Source organism: Cherax quadricarinatus, chromosome 24, assembly GCF_038502225.1.
Source record: "Cherax quadricarinatus isolate ZL_2023a chromosome 24, ASM3850222v1, whole genome shotgun sequence".
NCBI lineage: Eukaryota > Metazoa > Arthropoda > Malacostraca > Decapoda > Parastacidae > Cherax > Cherax quadricarinatus.
The window spans coordinates 14,399,013-14,426,084 of NC_091315.1; the positions used below are offsets into that span (position 1 = coordinate 14,399,013).

The 27,072-nt window shown below is 38.5% G+C and overlaps 1 protein-coding gene across 3 annotated transcripts in view; it reads left to right on the top strand.

The window, feature by feature from the left end:
- Positions 1-27,072, top strand: part of LOC128690812 (nonsense-mediated mRNA decay factor SMG9) — a 213,738-nt gene that overhangs the window by 43,277 nt on the left and 143,389 nt on the right. For 2 of the 3 annotated variants that reach the window (XM_070088201.1, XM_070088202.1), the window contains exons 2-3: positions 18,634-18,818; positions 19,060-19,484. In XM_070088201.1, the coding sequence (XP_069944302.1) occupies positions 18,660-18,818; positions 19,060-19,484 (584 nt within the window). In that variant the 5' untranslated portion in view covers positions 18,634-18,659. The remainder of the gene's footprint in view (positions 1-18,633; positions 18,819-19,059; positions 19,485-27,072) is intronic. The other variant, XM_070088203.1, reaches the window with a different exon arrangement.

Genomic DNA, 27,072 nt, shown 5'->3' on the forward strand with positions numbered 1-27,072 from the left:
GGAGTGTGTGTTGTTGATGTGGCTTAACGAGAAACAATTACTGAGAAACAATTAACCCCAAAGGGTTAGCCACCCAGGATAACCCAAGAAAGTCAGTGCCTCATCGAGGACTGTCTAACTTACCATAACACGGGTGGGGATTGATCCCGCGGTCAGAGTCTCAAAACTCCAGACCGCGGGATCAAACCCCTCCCGTGTTATGATTTGTTTGCAATCATGTCATCACGATTTCTTGAGTCATGTTGATGGCTTTGAGGGGACTTGAGCTAGAGTTCATCACGGCCATGCTAGCGGGAGATTTGTCTGTAAAAAGTTGCATTTGTGGTCACTGTGGTGCCTATGCTAACCTTCCTATGGTGTAGAAATATACCTAGTTGCATGAATCTTATTGAAGTTAGCTGGCCTAGTGGCTAACGCGACGGTCTGGAGTTTTGAGACTCTGACTGCGGGATCAAACCCCCACCCATGGTATGGTTTGTTTGCAGTCGTGTCATTACAGTTTTGTGAGTTACTAACTTATTTCCATTGGGGCCCTTAATCTTGTTCACCAGGATGCGACCCACACTAGTTGACTAACACCCAGGCGAACAGGAAAAAATGCCTGTAACTAGTGCTCATATTGGTGAATTTAAGGCCAGCAAAGGTTGGTTTGAGGGATTTAAGAATAGTAGTGGCATACACAGTGTGATAAGGCATGGCAAAGCTGAAAAATTCCAACCCCAACAAGTGTTCAATTGTGACGAAACAGGCCTGTTCTGGAGGAAAATGCCAAACAGGACCTACATTACTCAGGAGGAAAAGGCACTCCCAGGACACAAGCCTATGAAAGACAGGCTAACACTCATGTTTTGTTGTAATGCTAGTTGGGATTGCAAAGTGAAGCCTTTACTCATGTATCACTCTGAAAATCCCAGTGTGTTCAAGAAAACCAGTGTCTCATCACTCATCAGCACTCTTCAATGAAGGTAAGTGTCATTTTATTATTTATGTATTTATTGTGCACGTCTCATTGTTTTCTTTGTAGGGAAATGTATATTTCATGTAAAAAAAAAAAAAAAAAATTTAATACTTTTGGCTGTCTGGAATGCATTAATTGGATTTCCATTATTTCTTATGGGGAAAATTAATTCAGCTAATGATAAATTTGGCTAAGGACAAGCTCTCTGGAATGGATTAAAATTGTTGGTCGAGAGTCCACTGTATATTGTTTATTGTGTCATATTGGATGAATTGTGATAGGTAAAGAAGTAGTAGTGTTGATACAGTGGACCCTCGACTAACGCTATTAATCCATTCCTGAGAGCTCATCGTTAGTCAAAATAATCGTTAGTCAAGTTAATTTTCCCCAAAAGTATTGAAAAAAAAAAATTTTAACACGTGAAATATTAATTTTAATACACACAAACTGAAGAAGACATGCACAGTTACATGACACTTGCCTTTATTGAAGATCTGGTGATGATTGATGGGATGGGAAGAGGGGAGTGTGTTGATGGTCTTAGTGTTTAGAAGGGGAATCCCCTTCCATTAGGACTTGAGGTGGCAAGTCCTTTATCGGGGTTACTTCCCTTCTTCTTTTAATGCCACTAGGACCAGCTTGAGTCACTGGACCTCTGTCGCACAACATATCTGCCCATAGAGGCCTGTACCTCCCGTTCCTTTATGACATTCCTAAAGTGTTTCACAACATTGTCAGTGTCACCATTAAACACTTGTTCAGGTTTCAGTCCTTCACTGTCTATGTACTCCTTGAATTCCTGCATATATTTTTCAGCTGCTTTTTGGTCCAAACTGGCAGCCTCACCATGCCTTATCACACTATGTATGCCACTACGATTCTTAAATCTCTCAAACCAACCTTTGCTGGCCTTAAATTCACTCACATCACCACTAGTTGCTGGCATTTTTCTAATTAAATCGCCATGCAACTTCCTAGCCTTTTCACATATGATCGCTTGAGAGATGCTATCTCCTGCTATCTGTTTTTCGTTTATCCATACCAATAACAGTCTCTCAACATCTTCTATCACTTGCGATCTCAGTTTCGAAAACATAGTTGCACCTTTGGCAAGAACAGCTTCCTTGATTGCCATTTTCTTGGCCACAATAGTAGCGATGGTTGATTGGGGTTTTGTGTACAGCCTGGCCAGCTCGGAGACATGCACTCCACTTTCATACTTAGCAATGATCTCTTTCTTCATATCCATAGTAATTCTCACCCTTTTTGCTGTAGGGTTGGCACTAGAAGCTTTCTTGGGGCCCATGGTGACTTATTTTGCAGGTGCAATCACTAAAAAGACTGTGATAATGTGAAATGTTCCGATTGTATGCTTGGAAGCGACCACGGTGGCTGGCTGGCTTGTAAACACTGGCCAGAAGTGGGCGTGTCTCAGACAGAAGGAATAGTGTTGGTCGAGTTTTTTAGCGCTAATCGAGGCAAAATTTTTGTGATAAAATGTATCGCTAGTCAGATTTATCGTTAATCGATGCCATCGCTGGTCGAGGGTCCACTGTATTAGTGTAATAAAGCATATTCCCCTACATCACAAGACTGAGCTCATAGCAACCGACAGTGGCTTCAAAGCCACCTTATCTTTTATGGACAATGTACTGTGTATGCTCAGTGGTCCCTCGATAATCGTCAGGCTTGATAGTCGTCCTTTTTGGAAATCGTTGCGTTATTTTCATCCAAACATTGGCTCGCAAATGGTCGGTTGACTCGCTAGTCGTCGTTCGTCCTGGACGCGCACTCATGGCTCTGAGCCGCCTCGGCCTCCTTCCCAGCCAGTGTGCCATTGTTTACCAGTGAGTGACGGTCCCTTCACTTGTTCATACGAAATATTTCATAATCCATTCATTTTAGTGCTTGCAACTGCTAAATAAGCTACCATGGCTCCAAAGAAAGCTCCTAGTGCCAAGCCTTTGGTAAAGAAGGTGAGAAATACGATTGTATTTAAGAAAAACATCATTGAACAATATGAAAGTGGCGTACGTGTGGCCGAACTGGCCAGGATGTAAACAAATCCCATAAAACCATATTTTCCATCGTGGCCAAGAAAAAGGAAATCAAGGAAGCTGTTGTTGCAAAGGGGGTAAATATGCTGACAAAAATGAGATCACCAGTACTCGAAGATGTTGGGAAGTTATTATTGGTGTGGATAAACGAGAAACAATTAGCAGGAGATAGTTTTATGACGTCGATTATTTGTGAAAAGGCTAGGCAGTTGTATGACGATCTGGTAAAGAAATTGCCTGCAACGAGTACTGATATTTGTGAATTTAAAGGTTGGTTTGAGAGATTTAAGAACCGTAGTGGCATACACAGTGTGATAAGGCATGGTGAGGCTGCCAGTTCAGACAAAATTGCAGCTACAAAATTTGTAAGTGAATTCAAGGAATACATAGAGGCTGAAGGACTGAAGCCTGAACTGTGTTCAGTTGTGACGAAACAGGCCTCTTTTGGAAGAAAACGTCAAAGAGGACCTACATTACTCAGGAGGAAAAGGGACTGCAAGGACACAAGCCTATGAAAGATAGGCTGATGCTCATGTTCTGTGCTAATGCTAGTGGGGATTTCAAAGTGAAGCCATTACTAGTGTACCATTCTGAAAATCCCAGAGTGTTCAGGAAAACCAATGTTATGAAGAGTAAGTTATGTGTGTTTTGGAGATCTAATAATAAGGCATGGGTCATGAGGGAAATTTTCGTCGAGTGGTTCAATGAAGTGTTTGGCCCTAGTGTGAAGAATTACCTCCTGGAAAAGAAATTGGATCTCAGGTGCCTCCTAGTAATGGACAATGCACCTGCTCATCCTCCAAACTTGGATGACCCAATTCTGCAGGAGTTTGGGTTCATCACAGTAAAGTTCTTGCCCCCAAATACAACTCCTCTCCTCCAGCCCATGGACCAGCAGGTCATTTCAAACTTTAAAAAACTCTACACCAAAGCAGTGTTTCAAAGGTGCTTTAATGTGACCTCAGACACTCAATTGACCCTAAGAGATTTTTGGAAAAAACACTTCAGTAGCCTCCATTGCATAAGCCTTATAGGTAAGGCTTGGGAGGGAGTGACTACCAGGACTTCATACTCTGCTTGGAGAAAATTGTGGCCAGATTGTGTCCACAAGAGGGATTTTGAAGGGTTTGTGGCTGACCCTGATGAGCCTATGTCAGTTGTGAACTCTAATGTGGCATTGGGGAGTTCCATGGGGTTGGATGTGAGTTTGGAGGATGTGGAAGAGTTGGTGGAGGACCACAATGAAGAGCTAACCACTGAGGAGCTGCAAGAGCTTCAGCAGGAACAGCAACAGATCGCAGCTCAGAATCTTACTGTAGAGGAGGAAGAGAGACGGAAGGTGCCTTCTTCAGAAATTAAGGAGATTTTTGAAATGTGGGGTAGGACGGAAAGATTTATGGAGAAACATCACCCTGAGAAGGATGTTGCAAGCCATATCGGCAACTTGTACAGTGACAGAGTCTTGGCCCATTTTAGGGAAGTTTTAAAAAGACGCCAGAAACGGAGCTCTCTGGACAGTTTTTTTTTGCGAGACAGGACTCCAGTGACTCTAGCTGGTCCTAGTGGCATTAAGAAACAGAGAAGAGAAGTAACCACAGAAAAGGACTTGGTAGTACCTGAGGTGTTGATGGAAGGGGATTTCCCTTCCAAACAGTAACTAATCCAATCTCTCTCCTCCTCCAGTCTTCCATACACTAAGAAGAATTGCCAATAAAGGTAAGTGTTATGCTGTTAATGTTTCATTCATCATGTCCCATTGTATTGAGACGCTAGCAAAACAAGACACCAGGATGACACAACTCGAGAACAAAATCCTCAGTCTTGAACAAAAGTTATCAACACCAGGAATGACTAACTGTGACAAGACCATCCAAGCAGTCATAGATAGCCATACCCAACAAAGAATATCTCTTAATACAAAGGTTGAAGAAGCAGTAAAAGAATGGAAGAACAACTTTGATAACCAGTTCAGTGACTACTTTGCTCTCCAAGAAGATAAAACTGAGCAAGATAAACTATCGGACGCAGTAATAGTTAACAGTCCACTTTTTCCCAGTGATATGAACCAAACAAACAGTAAAGAAATTACTCTGCAGATCATAAAGGACCAAACAAGTGTTATTGTACCAGAGTCAGAAATAAAAGAAGCCAGGTTACTAGGATCCCATGGTAGAAAAAGTGTTATGCTTAAATTCCACTCACATGACAGGAAAAAAGACTTAATTATTGCATCTATTAAAGTAAAGAAAGAGGTATACATAAACGAGTGTCTTACCAAAAAACGTCAGAACCTCCTGTATAGAGTCAGAAAACTTAAGCGGGAGAATAATGACACAATACACCAATGCTTCACACGAGATGGGAAAATTCTTGTTAGGAAAACAAATGTAGGTCAACTGTACACAATAACGAACGAGAATGATCTATCACGATTTCTCAGGGATACTAATCTTACAGAGAATAACTAAACAATGTCCAACCTAAAAGCCTACGTAGTGTAGTGTATGTTTTGCTCCATTATTGTTCAAATTTCATTGTACAATCTCTTAGTAATTAAATAATCAACTACCTCATTTTGTGATTTTACTAGTAAGCATAAGTCACCTTATGTAATTTTCTTATTTACTTTTGTTTGCTTAAACATTAGCTGAATTGATACTTTCTCTGTCCATATTACTACCTCATATTTTTTTTAAATACTATCAATTGATATTACTTACTAAAATTAATAATTATCATTTTTACTATAATTTCAATTTACTCTTAACATTTTTGACATTTAATAACCATTACTTGTCTAATTACCTTTACCTGTTTTAATACCACATTTACTATCTTAGAGTACTCTTAATTACCTTGTGCTGCCATATAACCTCTAGTATAACTACCAGTGCAATATTGAATGAAATAAACATTACTTTTTCACTTTTTTGTAATCATTATTACTTACTAAAATTTTATTAAACACCATATTTACTACCAGTCAATTTTACTTTTGTACATTAAACATTATTTTATACTTCCCATAACATTTTGTTGCCAAATTTTCAAGTTTGTATATTCAACTCCAACCTTTATATTATCCTTTGTACCTGTGTACCTGTCTACCATCTTATTATCATATTATAACCAAGACATTACCCTTGTTATTTTTTACTATTATTCTTTTGGTATTTTAATTGTGAATTATATTTTGTCAATTTAAATCTAGTTATACTCCTGATCTTGTCAAAAACCTATACCAGACTCTAGTGCAATTGCAAGTACCATTTCAATTTGTATTTTTATATTATAAGTTTATATTATAATTCCTACTCTAAGATTCTACTTTTTTTTTATTCTTTTGCTACCTTAACTTGTATATTTTATCTTGTCAATTTAAATCTAGTTATACTCTAATTCTTGTAAACAACTTATATAACACCTTAGTGCAATTACAATTGAGAGTCTTGTGCCTTTTTTATATTATTAGATTAAACTCAGTTGTACTATAGTCAATACCAAATTCATTATATTAGACCCTACTGCAATTACTAGTGAGAGACTGGTGCTATTTTTAATTTGTATTGTTATATTATTAGATTAAATCTAGTTGTACTATAGCTCATTCTAGCTCAAAACATAGACTCCACAAAAGTCATTATATTAGACCTTAGTGCAATTATTTGATTACCACTTTATTGTTCACCACAACTTATATTAGTCCCTTTTATATTATAATTTTATATTATAATTCTAACTTTAAAGAATTACCTTTAAAGTACTACCCACTATCATATTCCCAAGCTCCATTATTTGATCATCACTTTATTTGTTCACCACAAATTATTTTAGTCCCTTTTATATTGTGTCCTTTATTTTAGCTTTAAAAAACTACCTTAGCTCATTATTTTTACATTTGTTAAATAATTCAGGTGCTATTTTTTTAGCTTTAGAATAGTTACTTTGTTTTATACTTAATTCTAACTATAGATTCACTACAAATCTTATGATTACAAGCACTGATCCTGATACCAACCTCTTATTTAATGACTTAAATGGTTCAAACAGTTACTGTAACTACTACACAGCAGAACAATCAAAGGCACTTCTCAGAGCCAACAACAACATAACTATCTTTAACTACAATATCAGATCTTTAAGCAAGCATTACGATGACCTCCTAGCATTACTAAATTCCTTGCATGCCAATATGTCCATCATTACACTAACTGAAACCTGGCTAAAGCCTGATACTACAGATGTCTGCCATTCCTGGTTACACAGCCATACACAACTGTAGGCCAGACCAACAAGGGGGTGGCACAGCTATATACTACTCAGACCAACTAGAATGTATCACTAATGCTTGCACAAGGGATGAACATGGGGAATATATAATAGCTAAATTCAAATCCAAATACCTACAAAAACCTCTCACAGTGATAAACATCTTCAGAGTTCCACAATCAAACATTAGCCAATTTAGTCAAAACCTAGGAAGTATGATAACTGATGTATGCATGAACAAAGATCACTTACTACTCTCAGGTGACTTCAATATAAATCTCCTGCAAGACCAGGACCCACACGTTACTGAATTCACAAACACAATGAGTAACTGCATGTTGCTACCAACAGTAACAAAACCTACAAGAGTTACAGAGACTAGTGTTTCCCTACTTGACCACATCTGGACCAACACCATATCCCCTTTAAAATCAGGCATAATTACAGATAATACCACAGACCACTACCCTACTTTCTTCATAACAACTCTTGGTAAAATACCCCAAGACACTACTAAAGTCACCTTCAGACTTCACAATGAGGCAGCCATTAATAACTTCACAACAGCAGTAGCAAACATTGACTGGCACACTGAGCTAGAAATCTATACAGATATTGACGAATGTTTTAATAATTTTCTAAAAATGACCCAATACCTCTATAACAAGCACTGCCCTAAAAAAAACTAAACAGATGACAGCTAAGAGACTGAACAGTCCCTGGCTAACACCCAGCATTCTCAAATCCATAAATACAAAACACTGATATGAAAAACAGTACAGAATGGGTCACATAACCAGAGACCAAACAAAACGTTACTCGTCAATCCTAACCAGCCTGATAAGAAAGGCAAAAAAACTGTATTATGAGAACAGATTATCCAACTTATGAGGTGATATAAAAAAGACCTGGAAGACCCTATCAGAAATTCTGGGAACAAAAAAGATATCACGAAATAGCGAAATAAAATTAGCAAAATCAGATGAACCCCCAACTCCCACCAACAGAAACAGCAAACAGACTCAATGATTTCTTCTCCACTATAGGACAAAACCTTGCCAATAAAATCCCAAGCTCAGATACCCCACCAAATGACTACCTCACTGGCAACTACCCGAACACACTGTTCCTAGCTCCTACTAACCCATACGAAGTCTCCCTTATTATCAACACACTAAAAAACAAGGCAGGAGATTTAAATACCTTACCACCCTTTATATACAAAAAAGTGTCACAAGTACTATCACCAATCATTGCAACACTCTTTAACAAATCCATTGAATCCTCCACCTTCCCTACAGCTCTCAAAATAGCAAGGGTCACCCCGATCCATAAAGGAGGAGACCAAACAGAGTTGAATAACTATAGGCCAATATCCAATTTACACCCTCACTCAAAAATCTTCGAAAAATTAATTCATAAACGAATCTACTCCTACCTCATCTCCCAAAACATTCTCAACCCCTGCCAATTTGGATTCAGGCCTAATAAAAATACTAATGATGCTATTGTACACATGCTAGAACATATATACACTGCAATAGAGAAAAAAGAAGTCCCACTGGGGATCTTCATTGACTTACGTAAAGCTTTTGATACAGTTGACCATGACTTGCCCCACGTAAAATTGTCACACTATGGTATTAGAGGGCACTCCTTCAACTACCTCAAGTCATTCCTCAGCAACAGAAGCCAATATGTGAACGCAAATGGGGCAAGCTCTTCCACTCAACCAATTACAGTTGGTGTCCCACAGGGAAGTGTCCTTGGCCCTCTTCTCTTTCTCCTATACATAAATGACCTACCAAATGCTTCATAATTACTCAAACCCACACTTTTTGCAGATGACACTACATACGTCTTCTCTCATCCGAGCGCAGTCACGCTAGCCAATACTGTAAACACCGAATTACAGAAAATATCTACCTGGATGAGGACTAACAAACACTAAACATTGACAAAACCTACTTCATTCAGTTTGGTAACAGAGCTACAGATGTACCTCTTAACATAACGATAAACAGATCACCTATCACAAAGCTAACAGAGGGAAAATTCTTAGGAATCCTCCTTGATAATAGACTCAAATTTCATACACATATACAACAAATTTCTAAGAAAATTTCCAAGACTGTAGGCATACTATCGAAGATACGGTACTATGTTCCACAGTCAGCCCTCCTGGCCCTTTATCACTCTCTTATTTACCCCTATCTCACCTATGGAATTTGTGCATGGGGCTCAACAACAATTAACCATCTCAGACCACTAATTACCCAACAAAAGGCTGCAGTTAGAATGATAACAAATTCTCACTACAGGCAGCACACTCCACCAATATTCAAAACACTCAACCTACTCACCATACAAAACATCCATACTTATTACTGCACCTATTACATACATAGAACACTTAACTCTGATATTAACCCTCCCCTCAAACATCTCCTTGCCAACCTCAACAGAACACATGACCATAACACAAGGCACAGATCACTCTTTGATGTTCCTCGTGTCCATCTCACGCTATGCAAAAACTCAATGCACATAAAAGGCCCTAAAATCTGGAATTCATTACCTGTAAATATAAAAGAAACACTACCTGTTTATAAATTCAAGTCTCTTCTCAAAGATCACTTACTCATTCAAAACCAAATAAATACTGAATAACTGAACCTTATAAATTGTATATCCTATATGTTATTCACAATTATATCACACAAATGTTAAACCTAGGACCCAATCTAACTGTTATTTTTTTAAATACACTACCTAACAGAATACTCCATTCGACTGAATGTACAGCAATGCAAGCAACCATATGACTTGTCTTTGTAATACTCATTTGTGCTTTATAGTTATCTGTTTACAATAATGTTTTATCACTGATTACATCTTTGCTTAGTTAATCTTAAGTTAATTTTAAGCCAGCCCATAATGCTATGCATATAAGTGGCTTTGGCATGCTGCTCTTACCTGTATTTTTTTGTACATCAGTATGTATGCTAAAATTACTAAATAAATAAATAAATAAATACTACATCTATATTTCATGTAAAAAAAATTTTTTGTTTTAATACTTCAGGGTGTCATTAACGGATTAATTGTACAGTAAGGCCCTGCTTTACGGCGTTTCGCCTTACAGCGTTCCACTATGGCGATGTCAAATTATGACCAAAATTTGCTATACGGCAAGCAGTCTTTCAAATACGGCGCCCCCACCCAGTTTGTTTACAATTGCCGTGTTTTAAAGTTACTGCATATATTATACATGCTCTGATAATTATACTTATGTGTACCTGTACCTAAATATACTTACACACTGTGCTGGTGTGCAGGTACACATTAAAATCGCTAAGAGTCTCTATACTCATGACGCCAATTCTACGTAATAATAATCACTCTTGGGCACACTAAATGTCTTATTTTACATCAATATAGGCATTTTCATTAATCCATCTATGATATTTTCCTCAAAATTATATATGAAACCCATTACATAGCATATAAACATGATACATACACTCACAGAATAAAAATTGATGTAAATATGAGATTTGTTTACAAAGCAGCTGTGTAGGTAGTGTCGGAAGAATAACGTTTTCTCTAGTCAAACACTGGGGGGTAACTGTAGAAAAATATTCTTTTGGTATCCCTTTAGCGCACAAAATGCGTGCTAAAGGAATAAGAGGAAAAATCGGTCGATGGATCTATAATTTCCTCACTAACAGAACACATAGAGTAGTCGTCAACAGAGTAAAGTCCGAGGCAGCTACGGTGAAAAGCTCTGTTCCACAAGGCACAGTACTCGCTCCCATCTTGTTCCTCATCCTCATATCCGACATAGACAAGGATGTCAGCCACAGCACCGTGTCTTCCTTTGCAGATGATACCCGAATCTGCATGACAGTGTCTTCCATTGCAGACACTGCAAGGCTCTAAGCGGACATCAACCGAATCTTTCAGTGGGCTGCAGAAAACAATATGAAGTTCAACGATGAGAAATTTCAATTACTCAGATATGGTAAACACGAGGAAATTAAATCTTCATCTGAGTACAAAACAAATTCTGGCCACAAAATAGAGCGAAACACCAATGTCAAAGACCTGGGAGTGATCATGTCGGAGGATCTCACCTTCAAGGACCATAACATTGTATCAATCGCATCTGCTAGAAAAATGACAGGATGGATAATGAGAACCTTCAAAACTAGGGAGGCCAAGCCCATGATGACACTCTTCAGGTCACTTGTTCTATCTAGGCTGGAATATTGCTGCACACTAACAGCACCTTTCAAGGCAGGTGAAATTGCTGACCTAGAAAATGTACAGAGAACGTTCACGGCGCACATAACGGAGATAAAACACCTCAATTACTGGGAGCGCTTGAGGTTCCTAAACCTGTATTCCCTGGAACGCAGGTGGGAGAGATACATGATTATATACACCTGGAAAATCCTAGAGGGACTAGTACCGAACTTGCACACGAAAATCACTCACTACGAAAGCAAAAGACTTGGCAGACAATGCAACATCCCCCCAATGAAAAGCAGGGGTGTCACTAGCACGTTAAGAGACCATACAATAAGTGTCAGGGGCCCGAGACTGTTCAACTGCCTCCCAGCATACATAAGGGGGATTACCAACAGACCCCTGGCAGTCTTCAAGCTGGCACTGGACAAGCACCTAAAGTCAGTTCCTGACCAGCCGGGCTGTTGCTCGTATGTTGGTTTTCGTGCAGCCAGCAGCAGCAGCCTGGTTGATCAGGCTCTGATCCACCAGGAGGCTTGGTCACAGACCGGGCCGCGGGGGCGTTGACCCCCGGAACTCTCTCCAGGTAAACTCCAGGTACAGTGGACCCCCGCATAACAATCACCTCCCAATGCGACCAATTATGTAAGTGTGTTTGTCCGTGTATGTTTGGGGGTCTGAAATGGACTAATCTACTTCACAATATTCCTTATGGGAACAAATTCGGTCAGTACTGGCACCTGAACATACTTCTGGAATGAAAAAATATCGTTAACCGGGGTCCACTGTATATAGCAATTCACGACCCTTGTGGGTTTAGTGCTTTTTATTATAATAATAATATAATATTATTAATTATTAATAATAATAATAATTATTATTATTATTATTATTATTATTATTATTATTATTATTATTATTATTATTATTATTATTATTATTATTATTATTATTATTATTATTATTATTATTATCTTCATTCACTCTAAAACTGGTGTGTTGCTGTTTGTTTATTCTGAACTAACTTGTACAACTTGTACACAATGTAAGAGTATTTGTATTGTGAGGTAATTATTATTATAATAAAAAAATATTGAGGTAAATGTTTTACAAACTCTTACAAACATACGTGAATGAACTAAAAGTAGACACATATTAACCCTTTCAGGGTCCAAGGCCAAAATCTGAAGTCACGCACCAGTGTCCAAGAAATTTTGAAAAAAAAAAAAAATTATTTTTTCTTACAGAATTAAAGAGCATATTTTTGTGAAGGTAATAAAACAAAAAAAATTAGAATCTGATCATTACTTACCGAGATACAGTGCCAAGAAGTTTATAGAAAATGATGTGGTGGCGGCAACATCGACGAATTCCACATACGCGTATTATATTATTTTGTTGTTTTAGTTGTTTTTACTTTTCTTTTCCAATTTTTTTCTATTCCTACTAACATTTGGGGCCTGAGAGACCAATACTGTATATAATTGATATATATATATACTCACTGTATTGAACACAATAACCGCACTAAAGTTATTATCATATTATTGTTTACCACTGTTGTTTATTACAATAAACATGCACAAATATTGTATAATACTAATGTTCTATCATATATTTACATATTTACAATCACTGGACATGGTTTTAGAACTGCTGGAGCTTGTGGAACTCCTTGAAACAAGGCACCATGCACAGAGGCACCTTACATTCCTCACACATAAACCGAGTGTCTTTGCGTCTTTGTTGCCGTCGTTTTGTTTGTGCACAGACAATGCATCTCTTCTGAGCAAATTTGTTTTGAGTTGAAGGAAGCTGTATTATGAAATGATCACCTTCTCTCCTGAAACGCTTGGGTATATTGTGATGAATTCGAGGACCATGTTGTATTGAAGGTGTTGTTACCTGGTACTTCATTATGAGTTGTCTGACAACAGACAAACAAAATTCACCATACGGTGGTCTGTTACCAGTCTTTATTTGGTACATATTATATGCATTCAGCATTGAAATGTCCATGAGATGGAAGAAAAGTTTCATGTACCACTTGTAACTCTTACGAACACAGTCAACAAAACCAATCTGCATGTCACACTTGTCAACCAAGCGCATGTTTTGTGTATAATCAATCACTGTCACTGGTTTTCGAATACGTTCATTAGTCACTCGATCAACTTTGCCACTGTCTTGCATTTCATTACGGTGAATGGTTGTCAACAATGTGACATCTCGTTTGTCATGCCACCGTAATGCCATGATGTCATTGGCAGTAAACACCTGCACGTCATCACCACGAACACCTGCGTTGAGCCTGGGCATATGTTTACGATTAGAACGCACTGTGCCACACACATCTGTCTTGTTCACTCGCATGAAATCACTGAGTAATGGGCTTGTGTACCAGTTATCGGTATATAATGTATGGCCCTTACCAAGATAAGGTGCCATCATGTTTCTCACTACGTCACCTGAGATACCCAATAACATCTTGGTATCTTTCAATGTTTTACTACCCGTGTATACAACAATATCCAACACCAGGCCACTGTCACAATCACAGAGTACAAACAATTTTATACCAAAGCGGTTCCTCTTGCTCGGTATATACTGCTTGAATGACAGTCTACCTTTGAACAAAATCAAAGACTCGTCAATTACAAGATTCTTGAATGGATAAAAGTATATCCTGAACTTTTGTTTGAGATACATGAAAACATTTCTAATCTTGTATAACCTGTCACTTCTGTCAGGCCTGGTTTTGTCAGAGAAGTGCAACATACGTAACAGTAAGATAAACCTGTTCACTGGTATTATTTCACTGAAGGATGGGGTACAAATTAGCCGATCTGTGGACCAGTATGCTTTTATATTATGCTTATAGATGTGAGGCATAAGCATTATTGTTGCAAAAAGCAAATACATTTCTGCAATAGTCGTCTCTTTCCACCTGTGTAGTCTTGACTGTGGTGATAAGATCGTATTTGCCATGGTGTACTGAAAATACTACTTATTACTTTCCCTGGCAATAATTTCCATCAATGGCTGGTCAAAGAATAATTCAAAGAATTCCAGTTCATTGGCTGTGGTTCCAAGGGGACAGGTAGGTAGAATTCCACTTTGAGAGTCATTAAAGTGGTGAGGGCTGGGAACAAAATTGGGATTTTGCTGCCTATCCCAGATACGGTTTGCTGGTGGATACTGGACATCATAGGCTGGTTGTATGGGTGGTTGTGGTTGTGGCGGGCTGGTGGGTGACGCTCCGCTTTGTTCTTGAACTGACGAGTCAGCAGCGTGGGTCCCCGCGTGGCACAGTGAGTCACGCATGGCGGTGCCACTACCACCACCAGCACCACTAACACCATCCACTGATGCCTGTGGCCCATCCATGCCAAGTGTAGCCACATCATCCTCACTATCACTACCTAAAACGGGTGTAGGGCCACGGGATGTACTCCGTCCCCTGGGCACAGCATAGGGTACACTACCCGAGCGCATGCGGCGGTGAACATACCGATGCTTCACTGGTGAATATGTTTCCTCACTATCACTACTCGAATGATCGTCGAGCACAATAAAATCACAATCCACGTCAGAATCATCGTCATTACTGAAGTCAGAGGCCTGGCCACGGGAAAATATTAGTTTTCTCTTACGTTTAGGAACACCCAACCGTGAATCACGAGTGCCCACACCAGAGGTAGAAGGTCGAGGATCGTCGGGGTTTTCTGCACTATTATCGATATCCTGGTCATTATTTTCGGTCACTAACTTATCAAAGCCGTAGAATTTGTCTTCATTTCCACTTCCATCAGTGTCAGAACTATCAGACAGGAAGAGGAGAGTCCCAATTTTCCGGGGAGTGAGAGCTGACTTGCGACGAGGCATGGTGAACAAGGGTGAATGAGCCGGCGTTCCCACAATGCTATGCAGGCGCCTAGATTTTTTGTTTATGGCGCACACCCACGGCACAGACTCATTCTCTCACGTGTAGGCCTATGAGCGCTTTCGCGCTAAATTTGACGGCGCTAGAATTTTGGCATAGATCTACGGTTTGGACACTCACCGAAAAGCCATAGATCTACGGGACGGACCCTGAAAGGGTTAATACGCATTTATTTCGCCTGACCAAGTGATCGTCCACTACCTGTTCAGTTTGTGTTCTTACATTGTCTCAACTCTGTATCTCGTTCTCTCTCTCGTTCACTCTTTCATTAACTAGTTGGCTGTCACTGACGATGGTGTCTAAGCTTAGCTGTGATAAAAAGAGAAGTCGTAAGCCTCTTGCTTTAAGTGCCAAGTTAGAGGATGATGGTGTGCCATTCTGATTTTATTCAATAAACACCCTGCCACTCACCTCTCACACATTAATATTAATATTTTAAGGTAAGTAATAAGTGTACTCTGTGTGTATCTTACCTTTTATTGTGTTTTTAATGCCTATTTCTATTGCTAACTTAATACATGTATAAGTTAGTGTAAACTTGTTGTCTGGCAGTTATTGCATATTTTATGTGTGCTCTGATAATAATACTTGTGGAGCTGTGTGGTAGCCGGGTGGAGGGACAACATTACGTTTTCTCTGTTCAGCCATCGGAGAAAACGTGTATGAATCTGCGTTTGGCCCAGCCACTCCCCCACTCCGCTTTTGTTTACAATTTTCGGCATGAATTATTCATTACTTCTCCCTTCGTTTATGATGGCATCTAAAGGTAGTTGTTAGAAATGATTAAATTCAATGAACAAGGTATGTCGATGTTAATATGGCTCTGGGCCACAGTGTAGGTAGCCAGTAGGTAGCCCGGCTACCTACACTGACTTCCTACAAATAAATACTACTCGCCTCTCTTCCTATATTAAGACTACACATCTTTTAAGGTAAATAATGAGTGTTCTGTATGTGTATTTTACCTCTCTGGGATGTTTTAAATATCGTATATTAAGTACGTATGAGACGGGGAGCCAGGGCTACCTACACCTGGGCTACCTGCACCTGACTTCCTACAAATAAGTACTACTCACCTCTCTCCCTACATTAAGATTACAAATACTTTAAGATAAGTAATGAATTTACTGTGAATGTATTTTACTTTGTGTGTTTTTAATGCCGAGTTCTATTACTAACCTAATATAATTTAGTGTAAACTTGTTGTCTGGCATTTATGTGCATTTATAAATGGGAAAAAAAGGCGTTCTGCCTTCCGGCGATGTCTGCTTTCCGGCGACAGCCTGGAACCTAACCCGCCGTATAAGTGGGGCCCTACTGTATTTACATTATTTCTTATGGGGAAAATTGATTCGAAAATCGTCTATTTCGATAATCGTCACACTTCCAGGAACGGATTAATGACGATAAATGAAGGACCACTGTATGTGCTTTACACAGCGAGAAGCATTTCTTTAATTTGTTGGAACCATAGCTAGGGTTAAAAGTAAGCAGATTACAACAATAAATGGAGAAAAAGAAATTGGAATGACTTATGCAGCAAGTAGCACAACCAAACAGTTGCACAGGTTGGTGTTGCAACCCTGGAAATTTGAAATTATACTAGCCAGAGTTAGTGCTGGATAACTGATGGAACCGGATGACTGACTGCTGGATTTGTGATGGTCGACCTGTACTGTGTAGTATTGACAAAGTCCTTATCGCCTACAACTAGGCCCAATTGCTGTATATGCTCATTCATTTGTTAACCCTTTGAGGGTCGAGAGGCCCTCTCCGAAACTCGTTCTCAGGGTCGGCCAAATTTAAAAAAAAAAAAAATTATTTTCTCTTATGAAAAGATAGAGAATCTTTTCCCGATCATAACGACACCAAAAGTTTGAAATTTGATAGAAAACTTACGGAATTATGCTCTCGCAAAGTTAGCGGTCTCGGCAATGTTTACGGATCGGCGATTTTGCCCACTTTGAGCCCCATTTTCGGCCAATTTCACTGTACTAGTCGACAAAAAACATGAATATTTCGCTAGAACTCCATTTTTTCTATCGAATGGGTGCAAGAAACCACCCATTTATAAATTCAACTATCCAGTACAGTGGTCAGAATTTAGCAATTTTGCCAATTTCACACAAATTTCAAAAGATGCCAATTTCGGAATAGGGTCCAGAATAAACAAGAAAGATATTCCTGGCACTAAAATGACATTTCCTCTAGTCATTAGTCACGTCTCAAGGCCCCTCTTATATTCTTTTGCTTTCCACTTTGAATTTTTATTCTCACAAAAAATATAAGATTTACTGTTATGCAGACTACTGCATTAGTGTAAAAAATGGTATAAATATTATTGGTGCACTTGTGAAAGAATATTAGACTCACCAGTTGACGTGTATTGCACGCTTGGCACGATTTGTTTACTTTTGAAGTTTGGTAAAAATCGAACATTTCTGCTACTTTGAGCTCAATTTCAAGGCACCTTTCATTGTAAAACCAGTCAAAATCATCTCAATTTCAGTAATATGTCTTCCATTCTATAAAATGAGACCAAGAAAACTAGAATACAACAATAAATACTATACGAAAATACACTGCAAAGTCGCTGATTTATTAAAAAAAAAATGGAAAAAGTTTTTTTTTCTCATTATGCACCGTGTGCTGCAGGATTTTTTTTAGACTGTGCACACTGACCACATAGACCCATTCTTTCATATGAAGGCCTACCAGCTTTCTCCCACTAGATTTGAGGTCGCTAGAATTTATGAGTACTAGTACGTCAAAAACCCCTACGCGTAAGACGTACTAGTACGACGAAAACCCTCAAAGGGTTAAGTAAAAGGACACAAATGCCACATTAGTTGTATTTGTGTCCTTTTACTTAACATATTGTCAGCAGGTCTTCCAATATTAATACAGTGCTCATTCATTGTACAGTAATAGTTTTTAAATACAGTATTATACCTGCAGCTAAAACATAATTTAATTTTATTGATTGTCTACATGAAAGCAACATAATTTTCTGGGCAATTGTATAAAATTTTTAATCAAGACTGGTGTACATTGATATGACTTCAATATTCAAAAATATATTTGACTTTTACTGAAAATTTTGTCTTAACATTACAAGGACTTCAATACAGTTTGTATTTTTTCCCTTTTCAAAGATTGACAACCCAAAGTCCTTGCCAGTATGCGAAAGCCTGGCCTAGCATCACAACAGGCAAGTACAGTTCCTATGAACCACCACACTACAAAAGCAGTGAATACTGGTAATATATTTCAGCCTGCTTCAAGAGTGAATTTGGGCCAAATTCACGATTATTTCATCACATCTGGGTTTCACGTCCCGGTAAGAGGTTTGGGTTGTCAATCATTTCACTGTTACTTGGTAGCAAGTTTACTTATCAAAGATGTATAGATTAAGATGATCACATTGCATGACATAATTCAGAAATGATAGTAAAATATTTTAATATATTGTTCAGTACTTGTATATTGCCCTAATGATGGCTCTAAAAATGTTTTCCATAAAATTGTTCATCCCTATTTTTGTACAAGATGTATCATGGTACTGTTACTTCTCTTTTCAGCCTGATCGGGAATTTGAATCTTTCCTACCTGACAATATGCGTGCACCTGTGATTCAAGTGTTAGGTAAGCCACCCCATGACTATAAGGGTGGATCTAGTAACTACAGCCAGTATGACCATCCACACCCTCACAACTGGGAAAAGCGGGGTGGAGTACGTTACCATGATGACTGGGAGAAGAGGGGAGGCTACAGTGGTAGTGGAAGCACAGGTGGTGTACTTAGACTCAGCGAGGGAACCAGGAATGCCATATTCTCTGGAGATGCGGGGCGTCCACCTGGACGAACAGTGGATGGAGATGGGGTAGATGGAGAAAACTCTCAAAATACTGGTGTAGGGACAACCACTCCAGTCATACTCTCCCGGGCTCGTAGCAACAGCGAGCAGCGTTCCACTTCGCCAAACCCTACCATAATAACAGCTAGGTAAGGTATTTAAATTTAATAAACTTTTAATATCTGTATTCACACAAATCTGTACTGTACATTTATTGTACAGGAGGGCCCTGCGTATTCAGCACTCTCTTTTTGTTGTTCCACATTTTGTTGGCTTTCAGTTGAGCCATTGTTCATTATGTTCGGTGCTTTTGCCACTTTTCTGTCATTATTGCAGTTTTCTTACAACATTTGCATAAGGAGAGTGACGACCGGCACAGTATTTTAAGGTAAGTATTGTATGTACTGTGTTTTTATTTACTTGATCTTATTTTTATGCCTAGCTATATTGAGCACTTATTATACTATATTATAGCTATAACTATATATTATATATAACTATTATATATAACTGTATATTATAGCTATTTTTGCTAATCGTTTGGGGGTCACGAACCTTAGAGACATACAAACAGGGCTCTTCTGTATAAATAGCAACAATTATAATTTGTTAGCATAATGTCATTAGTAAAGCCCCATATCTGGCAGTGTTTTTTGACAAGACTAATGCCAAAAAATAAAATGGAAAAATTTACATTTCAGCTCTCAATTGAAAAAAAAAATACATTTAGGATAAATAATATTGTTAGCTACTATATTATTGGCCATAAGGTGAGGTATGTACTAAATAACTATGCACAGATTAATACCCCAGTGTCTTTTGAATGTATTTTAACCAAAATATATGAAAAAGGTGTTTGAAATGATATAGTATTCAGGTATTCATCATTATGATGTTGGGTTGAAGGTTGTACTTGTCCTGAGTAACTACAAGTCACTCATTGCTCTGACATAGACTACCAATATTGTTTTGTAAATACAGCCTCTCCTCACTTAATGACGAGGTTCCGCTCCTAAGACCACGTCAGTAAATGAATTTGTTGCTAAGTGAGGAGCATACTATAATGGTAGTGAGTTTGTGTCAACCATCTTTGATATTGTTGTAATGTCACCTTTGCAACATTTATTTTTAACCCTTTGACTGTTTCGGCCATATATATACGTCTTGCAATCCAATGTTTCTGATGTATTAGTACGTGTAAATTCTAGCAGCTGCAAATCAAGTAGGAGAAAGCTGGTAGGCTTTCTCCTACCAGTACAAAAAAAATTGGGGACTCAGTGGTGCATTGTGGGAACACCATCTTAGTAGTCCTTGTTCACGATGCCTCGCGGTAAGAAGTACAGTGGACCCCCGGATTATGTAATTAATCCGTTCCAGAGAGTGACTTATCCCGAATCTGACTTATTCCGAATTAATTTTCCCCATAAGAAATAATGGAAATCCAATTAATCCGTTTCAGACACCCAAAAGTATTAAAAATATGTTTTCTACATGAAATATACATTTACCTACACAGAAAACAATGATACATGAAGAATAAAACAATAATAACATCACACTTACCTTTATTGAAGACATGGCAGTGGCAGCAGAGGCACCAAGCTCTGTCATTTTTTTCACCAGCCAGAGCCCATCAATGCTTCAGTGATGACCTAATTGCAATCATAACTGCACTAATGCATGTAGAACCCAGCATGACCCAAGATAAACAACAGTGATATACAAACCGAGAAATTACCGATTGAATCGAAGACTGCCCCACAGACTTTAAGCACTGCCCCGCTGCCGGACGACTACCTGCTCCAAGCTCTTAACTAATTTAGTTTCTACATCTAACTACAGCAACTCCTGTACTACTATGAGACCAAATCATAGAAGAAACAGCACTAAGAACAGCAAGGCAGCACCTAGAAATCGATTATTCCATTAGATGACTCAGCAGGTCGCCGGTGCCCCAGCCACCCCCTCACCACCCAGAGCAATGCATCACCAACAACAAACATGGCTGACTCCCCCTCGCCCACCAACCAAGGCGACTCAACTACAACACCAACCGTGACTGACTCCCTCTCTACCTCTACTGCCTTCATAGGATTTATCCCATCTGATACGCTCCCAGGTATGACTAATGATCCTGACACTAAAGAAATACATCACCACCCTAACGGCGGATAACTTGAATCTTTGTACTGAAAATATGACTCCTTGCACAACAATAATAAACGATGAATCTAAGTTACTTCACCCTGAGGATAAGATCAACAGCCTTGAGCAACAGTTAACATCAACTGGCATGACTGATTTTGGCAAGACCCTCCAAGCAGTCATAGCCAGCCACACAAATCAAATAACTTCCCTAAACATGAAGGTTGAAGATGCCATCAAGGACTGGAAAATCAACATGGATACCCAATTGAACAAATATTTTGCTTACCAAGATGATAAAGCAGAGCAAGATAAGCTAGCCGCTGCAGTAGTGATTAACAGTCCACTCTTTCCTAGTGAATTAAACCATACCAACTGCAAAGCTACAACTCTTCAGATCATACAAGACCACCCACATGTTAGTGTGCTAGTGTTGGAAATAAAAGAATCACGGTTACTAGGGAACCAAGGGAGAAAGTGTTATGCTTAGATTTCACACACAAGACAGAAAAAAAGGATCTAAGTTCATCTGTTAAAGCAAAGAAAGATATATACATAAATAAGTGTCTCGCAAGAAAATGACAGAACCTCCTGTACAGAGTGAGAAAACTGAAATGTGAGAATAATGATAAAATTCACCAGTGCTTTGTACGTGATGGACAAATTCTAGTAAGAAAAACAAATGTAGGCCGTGTGAACTATATTACAAATGAAAATGAACTAGCAAACTTCCTTCATGACGCAAACATTACAGAGTCTGACTGATATTAGTGACCAAATCTTTGTACTACATAAGTATATGTTACTATGCCATTATTGAACTAATCCCTGTACTATCACCTCCCAGATAGTATTTGCTACCTCATCCCATGTGTCCCATTTTGTGTTATCTTCCCAGATTTCCCATTCACAATTTATTATTTGTTAATAAGATACTTACTATTTAATAATATCTGTATTACCAGTTATTCCCACTTAACCCTTTCAGGGCCCCCAGGCCCTCTCCCAGACTTCTTCTCAGGGTTGCTTAATTCCCCCCCCCCAATTATTTTTCTTATGAAAAGATAGAGAATCTTTTCCCAATCATAATAACACCAAAAGTATGAAATTTGATGAAAAACTTAAGGAATTATGCTCTCGCGAAGTTAGTGGTCTCGACGATGTTTATGCATTGGAGATTTTACCCACTTTGAGCCCTATTTTCGGCCAATTCCAGTGTACTAGTCAACAAAAATCATAACTACTCCATTTTTTCTCTCGAATGAGTACAAGAAACCACCCATTTACCGTTTTCAACTATCCAATACAGTGGTCAGAATTTAGCAATTTTGCCAATTTCACACAAATTTCAAAAGATGCCAATTTCCAAATAGGGTCCAGAATAAACAAAGACATTCCTGGCACTAAAATAACATTTCCTCTCTTCATTAGTCACATCCCCACGCCCGTCTTACATTCTTTTGCTTTCCACTTTGAATTTTTATTCTCACAAAAAATAGAAGATTTACTGTTATGCAGACTACTGCATTAGTGTAGAAATGGTATAAATAATATCAGCGCACTTGTGAAAGAATATTAGACTCACCAGTTGACATGTATTGGACGCTTAGCATGATTTGTTTACTTTTGAACTTTGGTAAAAATCGAACATTTCTGCTACTTTGAGCTCAATTTCAAGTTACTTTTCATTGTAAAACCAGTCAAAATCATCTCAATTTCTGTAATATGTCTTCCATTCTATAAAATGAGACCAGGAAAACTAGAATACAGCAATAAATACCATACGAAAATACAGTGCAGAGTTGCTGTTTTAATCCAAAAACACGTTCAAATTTTTTTTTTCTCATTACGCACTGTGTGCTGCAGGATTTTTTTTATACTGCACACACTGACCACATAGACCTATTCTTTCATATGTAGGCCTACCAGCTTTCTCTCACTTGATTTGAGGGCGCTAGAATTTAGGCGTACTAGTACGTCAAAAACCCTGGTGCGTAAGCTGTACTAGTATGTCAAAAACCCTGGTGCATAAGCCGTACTAGTATGTCCGAAACCCTGAAAGGGTTAAAGCACTGTTATAATTCTCTTATAATCTTACCAAATTTTCCCTTTTCTCCCAAATTACAAATAACTAACTAGTGTATGTTCCTACACTACTGTGCAATTCCTTGTACCATCTTTTACTAGCTAGTATCAACTACCTCAAATAATAATTCCTTTTGTGATATTAATTGCTCAAACTTTATGCTATAATTCAAATCCTACTCTCAGATTAATTTTATATCATAGTGACTATCTATCCTTTAAAGGTTGTTTACCACTACTTAATTTAGTCCCTTTTTGTATTTCTCTTGAAATAATTCTCTTTATACCAATACATTGTACTGCCCTTTATTCAGTAATTGCTATAATCCTAGTTTTAATAACAATTAAATGGCTTCTTTCAGGTGTTATAATGTTTTTTTCCCTCTTGTCCATATAGTCACATTGATTAAAATACTCCAGGTGCTATTGACTATCTCAGGTGCTACTGTTTTTGTTTTTAATTCATTCTTTTATTATTATATTCACTAGCTCCTTTACTTTAGCTGTAAATATCTACCATAGTTCATAAACTCACATTTGTTAAAATAATTAAGATGCTTAAGTGTACAACTGAATTATCTATTCTATAATAATCAGTAGTTCTTTTATATTTTTGCAAATTTTAGAATAATTGCAGAATCTTATTCCTAAGTCTAGTTGTAGATTCAGTACAAATCTTATAATATTTTACTCAGAAAATCTAGTTTGTAGAGTCACTCTCATCTTATGACTACAGGCATAGATCCTGATGTAAACTTCTTACTAAATGAATTAAACGAATCAAACAACAACTGTAATTAGTATACAGCAAACATTATGATGACCTCACAGCATTACTCAATTCCCTTCATTCCAATATATTAATCATAACACTCACAGAAACCTGGCATAAGCCTGATATTACAGATGTCTATACCATTCCTGGCTACATGGCCATGCACAACTGTAGAACAGACCAAGGGGGAGGAACAGCAATTTTTTTTTTTTTATTAACACACTGGCCGATTCCAACCAAGGCAGGGTGGCCCGAAAAAAGAAAAACTTTCACCATCATTCACTCCATCACTGTCTTGCCAGAAGGGTGCTTCTTTACACTACAGTTTTTAAACTGCAACATTAACACCCCTCCTTCAGAGTGCAGGCACTGTACTTCCCATCTAAAGGACTCAAATCCGGCCTGCTGGTTTCCCTGAATCCCTAATAAATGTTACTTTGCTCACACTCCAACAGCACGTCAAGTATTAAAAACCATTTGTCTCAATTCACTCCTATCAAACACGCTCACGCATGCCTGCTGGAAGTCCAAGCCCCTCGCACACAAAACCCCCTTTACGCCCTCCCTCCAACCTTTCCTAGGCCAACCCCTACCTCGCCTTCCTTCCACTACAGACTGATACACTCTTGAAGTCATTCTGTTTCGCTCCATTCTCTCTACATGTCCGAACCACCTCAACAACCCTTCCTCAGCCCTCTGGACAACAGTTTTGCTAATCCCACACCTCCTAACTTCCAAACTACGAATTCTCTGCATTATATTCACACCACACATTGCCCTCAGACATGACATCTCCACTGCCTCCAGCCTTCTCCTCACTGCAGCATTCATCACCCATGCTTCACACCCATATAAGAGCGTTGGTAAAACTATACTCTCATACATTCCCCTCTTTGCCTCCAAGGACAAAGTTCGTTGTCTCGACAGACTCCTAAGTGCACCGCTCACCCTTTTCCCCTCATCAATTCTATGATTCACCTCATCTTTCATAGACCCATCCGCTGACACGTCCACTCCCAAATATCTGAATACATTCACCTCCTCCATACTCTCTCCCTCCAATCTGATATCCAATCTTTCATCACCTAGTCTTTTTGTTATCCTCATAACCTTACTCTTTCCTGTATTCACTTTTAATTTTCTTCTTTTGCATACCCCACCAAATTCATCCACCAACCTCTGCAACTTCTCTTCAGAATCTCCCAAGAGCACAGTGTCATCAGCAAAGAGCAGCTGTGACAACTCCCACTTTGTGTGATTCTTTATCTTTTAACTCCACGCCTCTTGCCAAGACCCTCGCATTTACTTCTCTTACAACCCCATCTATAAATATATTAAACAACCACGGTGACATCACACATCCTTGTCTAAGGCCTACTTTTACTGGGAAATAATCTCCCTCTTTCCTAGATACTCTAACTTGAGCCTCACTCTTTTTTTTTTTTTTTTTTTTTTTCAACAAGTCAGCTGTGTCCCACCTATAGGCAGGGTGACCCAAAAAGAAAGAAAAAATCCCCAAAACTAAAATACTTTTATCATCAGTCAACACTTTCACCTCACTCATACATTATCACTATCCTCGTAAAAGCTCTTTACTGCTTTCAGTGACCTAACTCCTACACCATACACCTGCAACATCTGCCACTTTGCCCCCCTATCCACCCTGTCATAAGCCTTTTCCAAATCCATAAATGTCACAAAAACCTCTTTAGCCTTATCTAAATACTGTTCACTTACATGTTTCACTGTAAACACCTGGTCCACACACCCCCTACCTTTCCTAAAGCCTCCTTGTTCATCTGCTATCCTATTCTTCATCTTACTCTTAATTCTTTCAATAATAACTCTACCATACACTTTACCAGGTATACTCAACAGACTTATCCCCCTATAATTTTTGCACTCTCTTTTGTCCCCTTTGCCTTTATACAAAGGAACTATGCATACTCTCTGCCAATCCCAATATACTACTCAAATCAACTCGAATGTATCAAAAAATCTTGCACAAGGTATGAACATGGAGAATATATCATAGCCAAATTTAAATCAAAAGACCTGCAAAAGCCCCTCCCAGTTATAAACATCTACAGAGTACCACAGTCAAACATTTACCAATTTAGTGAAAAACTAGAAAACATGATTACTGATGCACACATAAATAAAGACCACTTGCTACTAACAGGTGATTTCAACATAAACATACTATACGACCAGGACCCACAAGTGACCGAATTCACAAACACTATGAGCAACTGCCTGTTGCTACCAACAATATCTAAACCTACAAGAATCACCGAGACAAGTTTTTTTTGTTATTATTAACACACTGGCCGATTCCCACCATGGCAGGATGGCCCGAAAAAGAAAAACTTTCACCATCATTCATTCCATCACTGTCTTGCCAGAAGGGTGCTTTACACTACAGTTTTTAAACTGCAACATTAACACCCCATCTTCAGAGTGCAGGCACTGTACTTCCCATCTCCAGGACTCAAGTCCGGCCTGCCGGTTTCCCTGAATCCCTTCATAAATGTTACTTTGCTCAAGTATCTCCTTAACCCCTTCAGGGTCCAAGGCCAAAATCTGAAGTGGTGCTCCAGTGTCCAAGAAATTTTGAAAAAAAAAAAAAAAAAAAAAAAAAAATTTTTCTTACAGAATTAAAGAGCATATTTTTGTGAAGGTAATAAGACAAAAAAAAATTCTGATCAGTACTTACCGAGGTACAGTGCCAA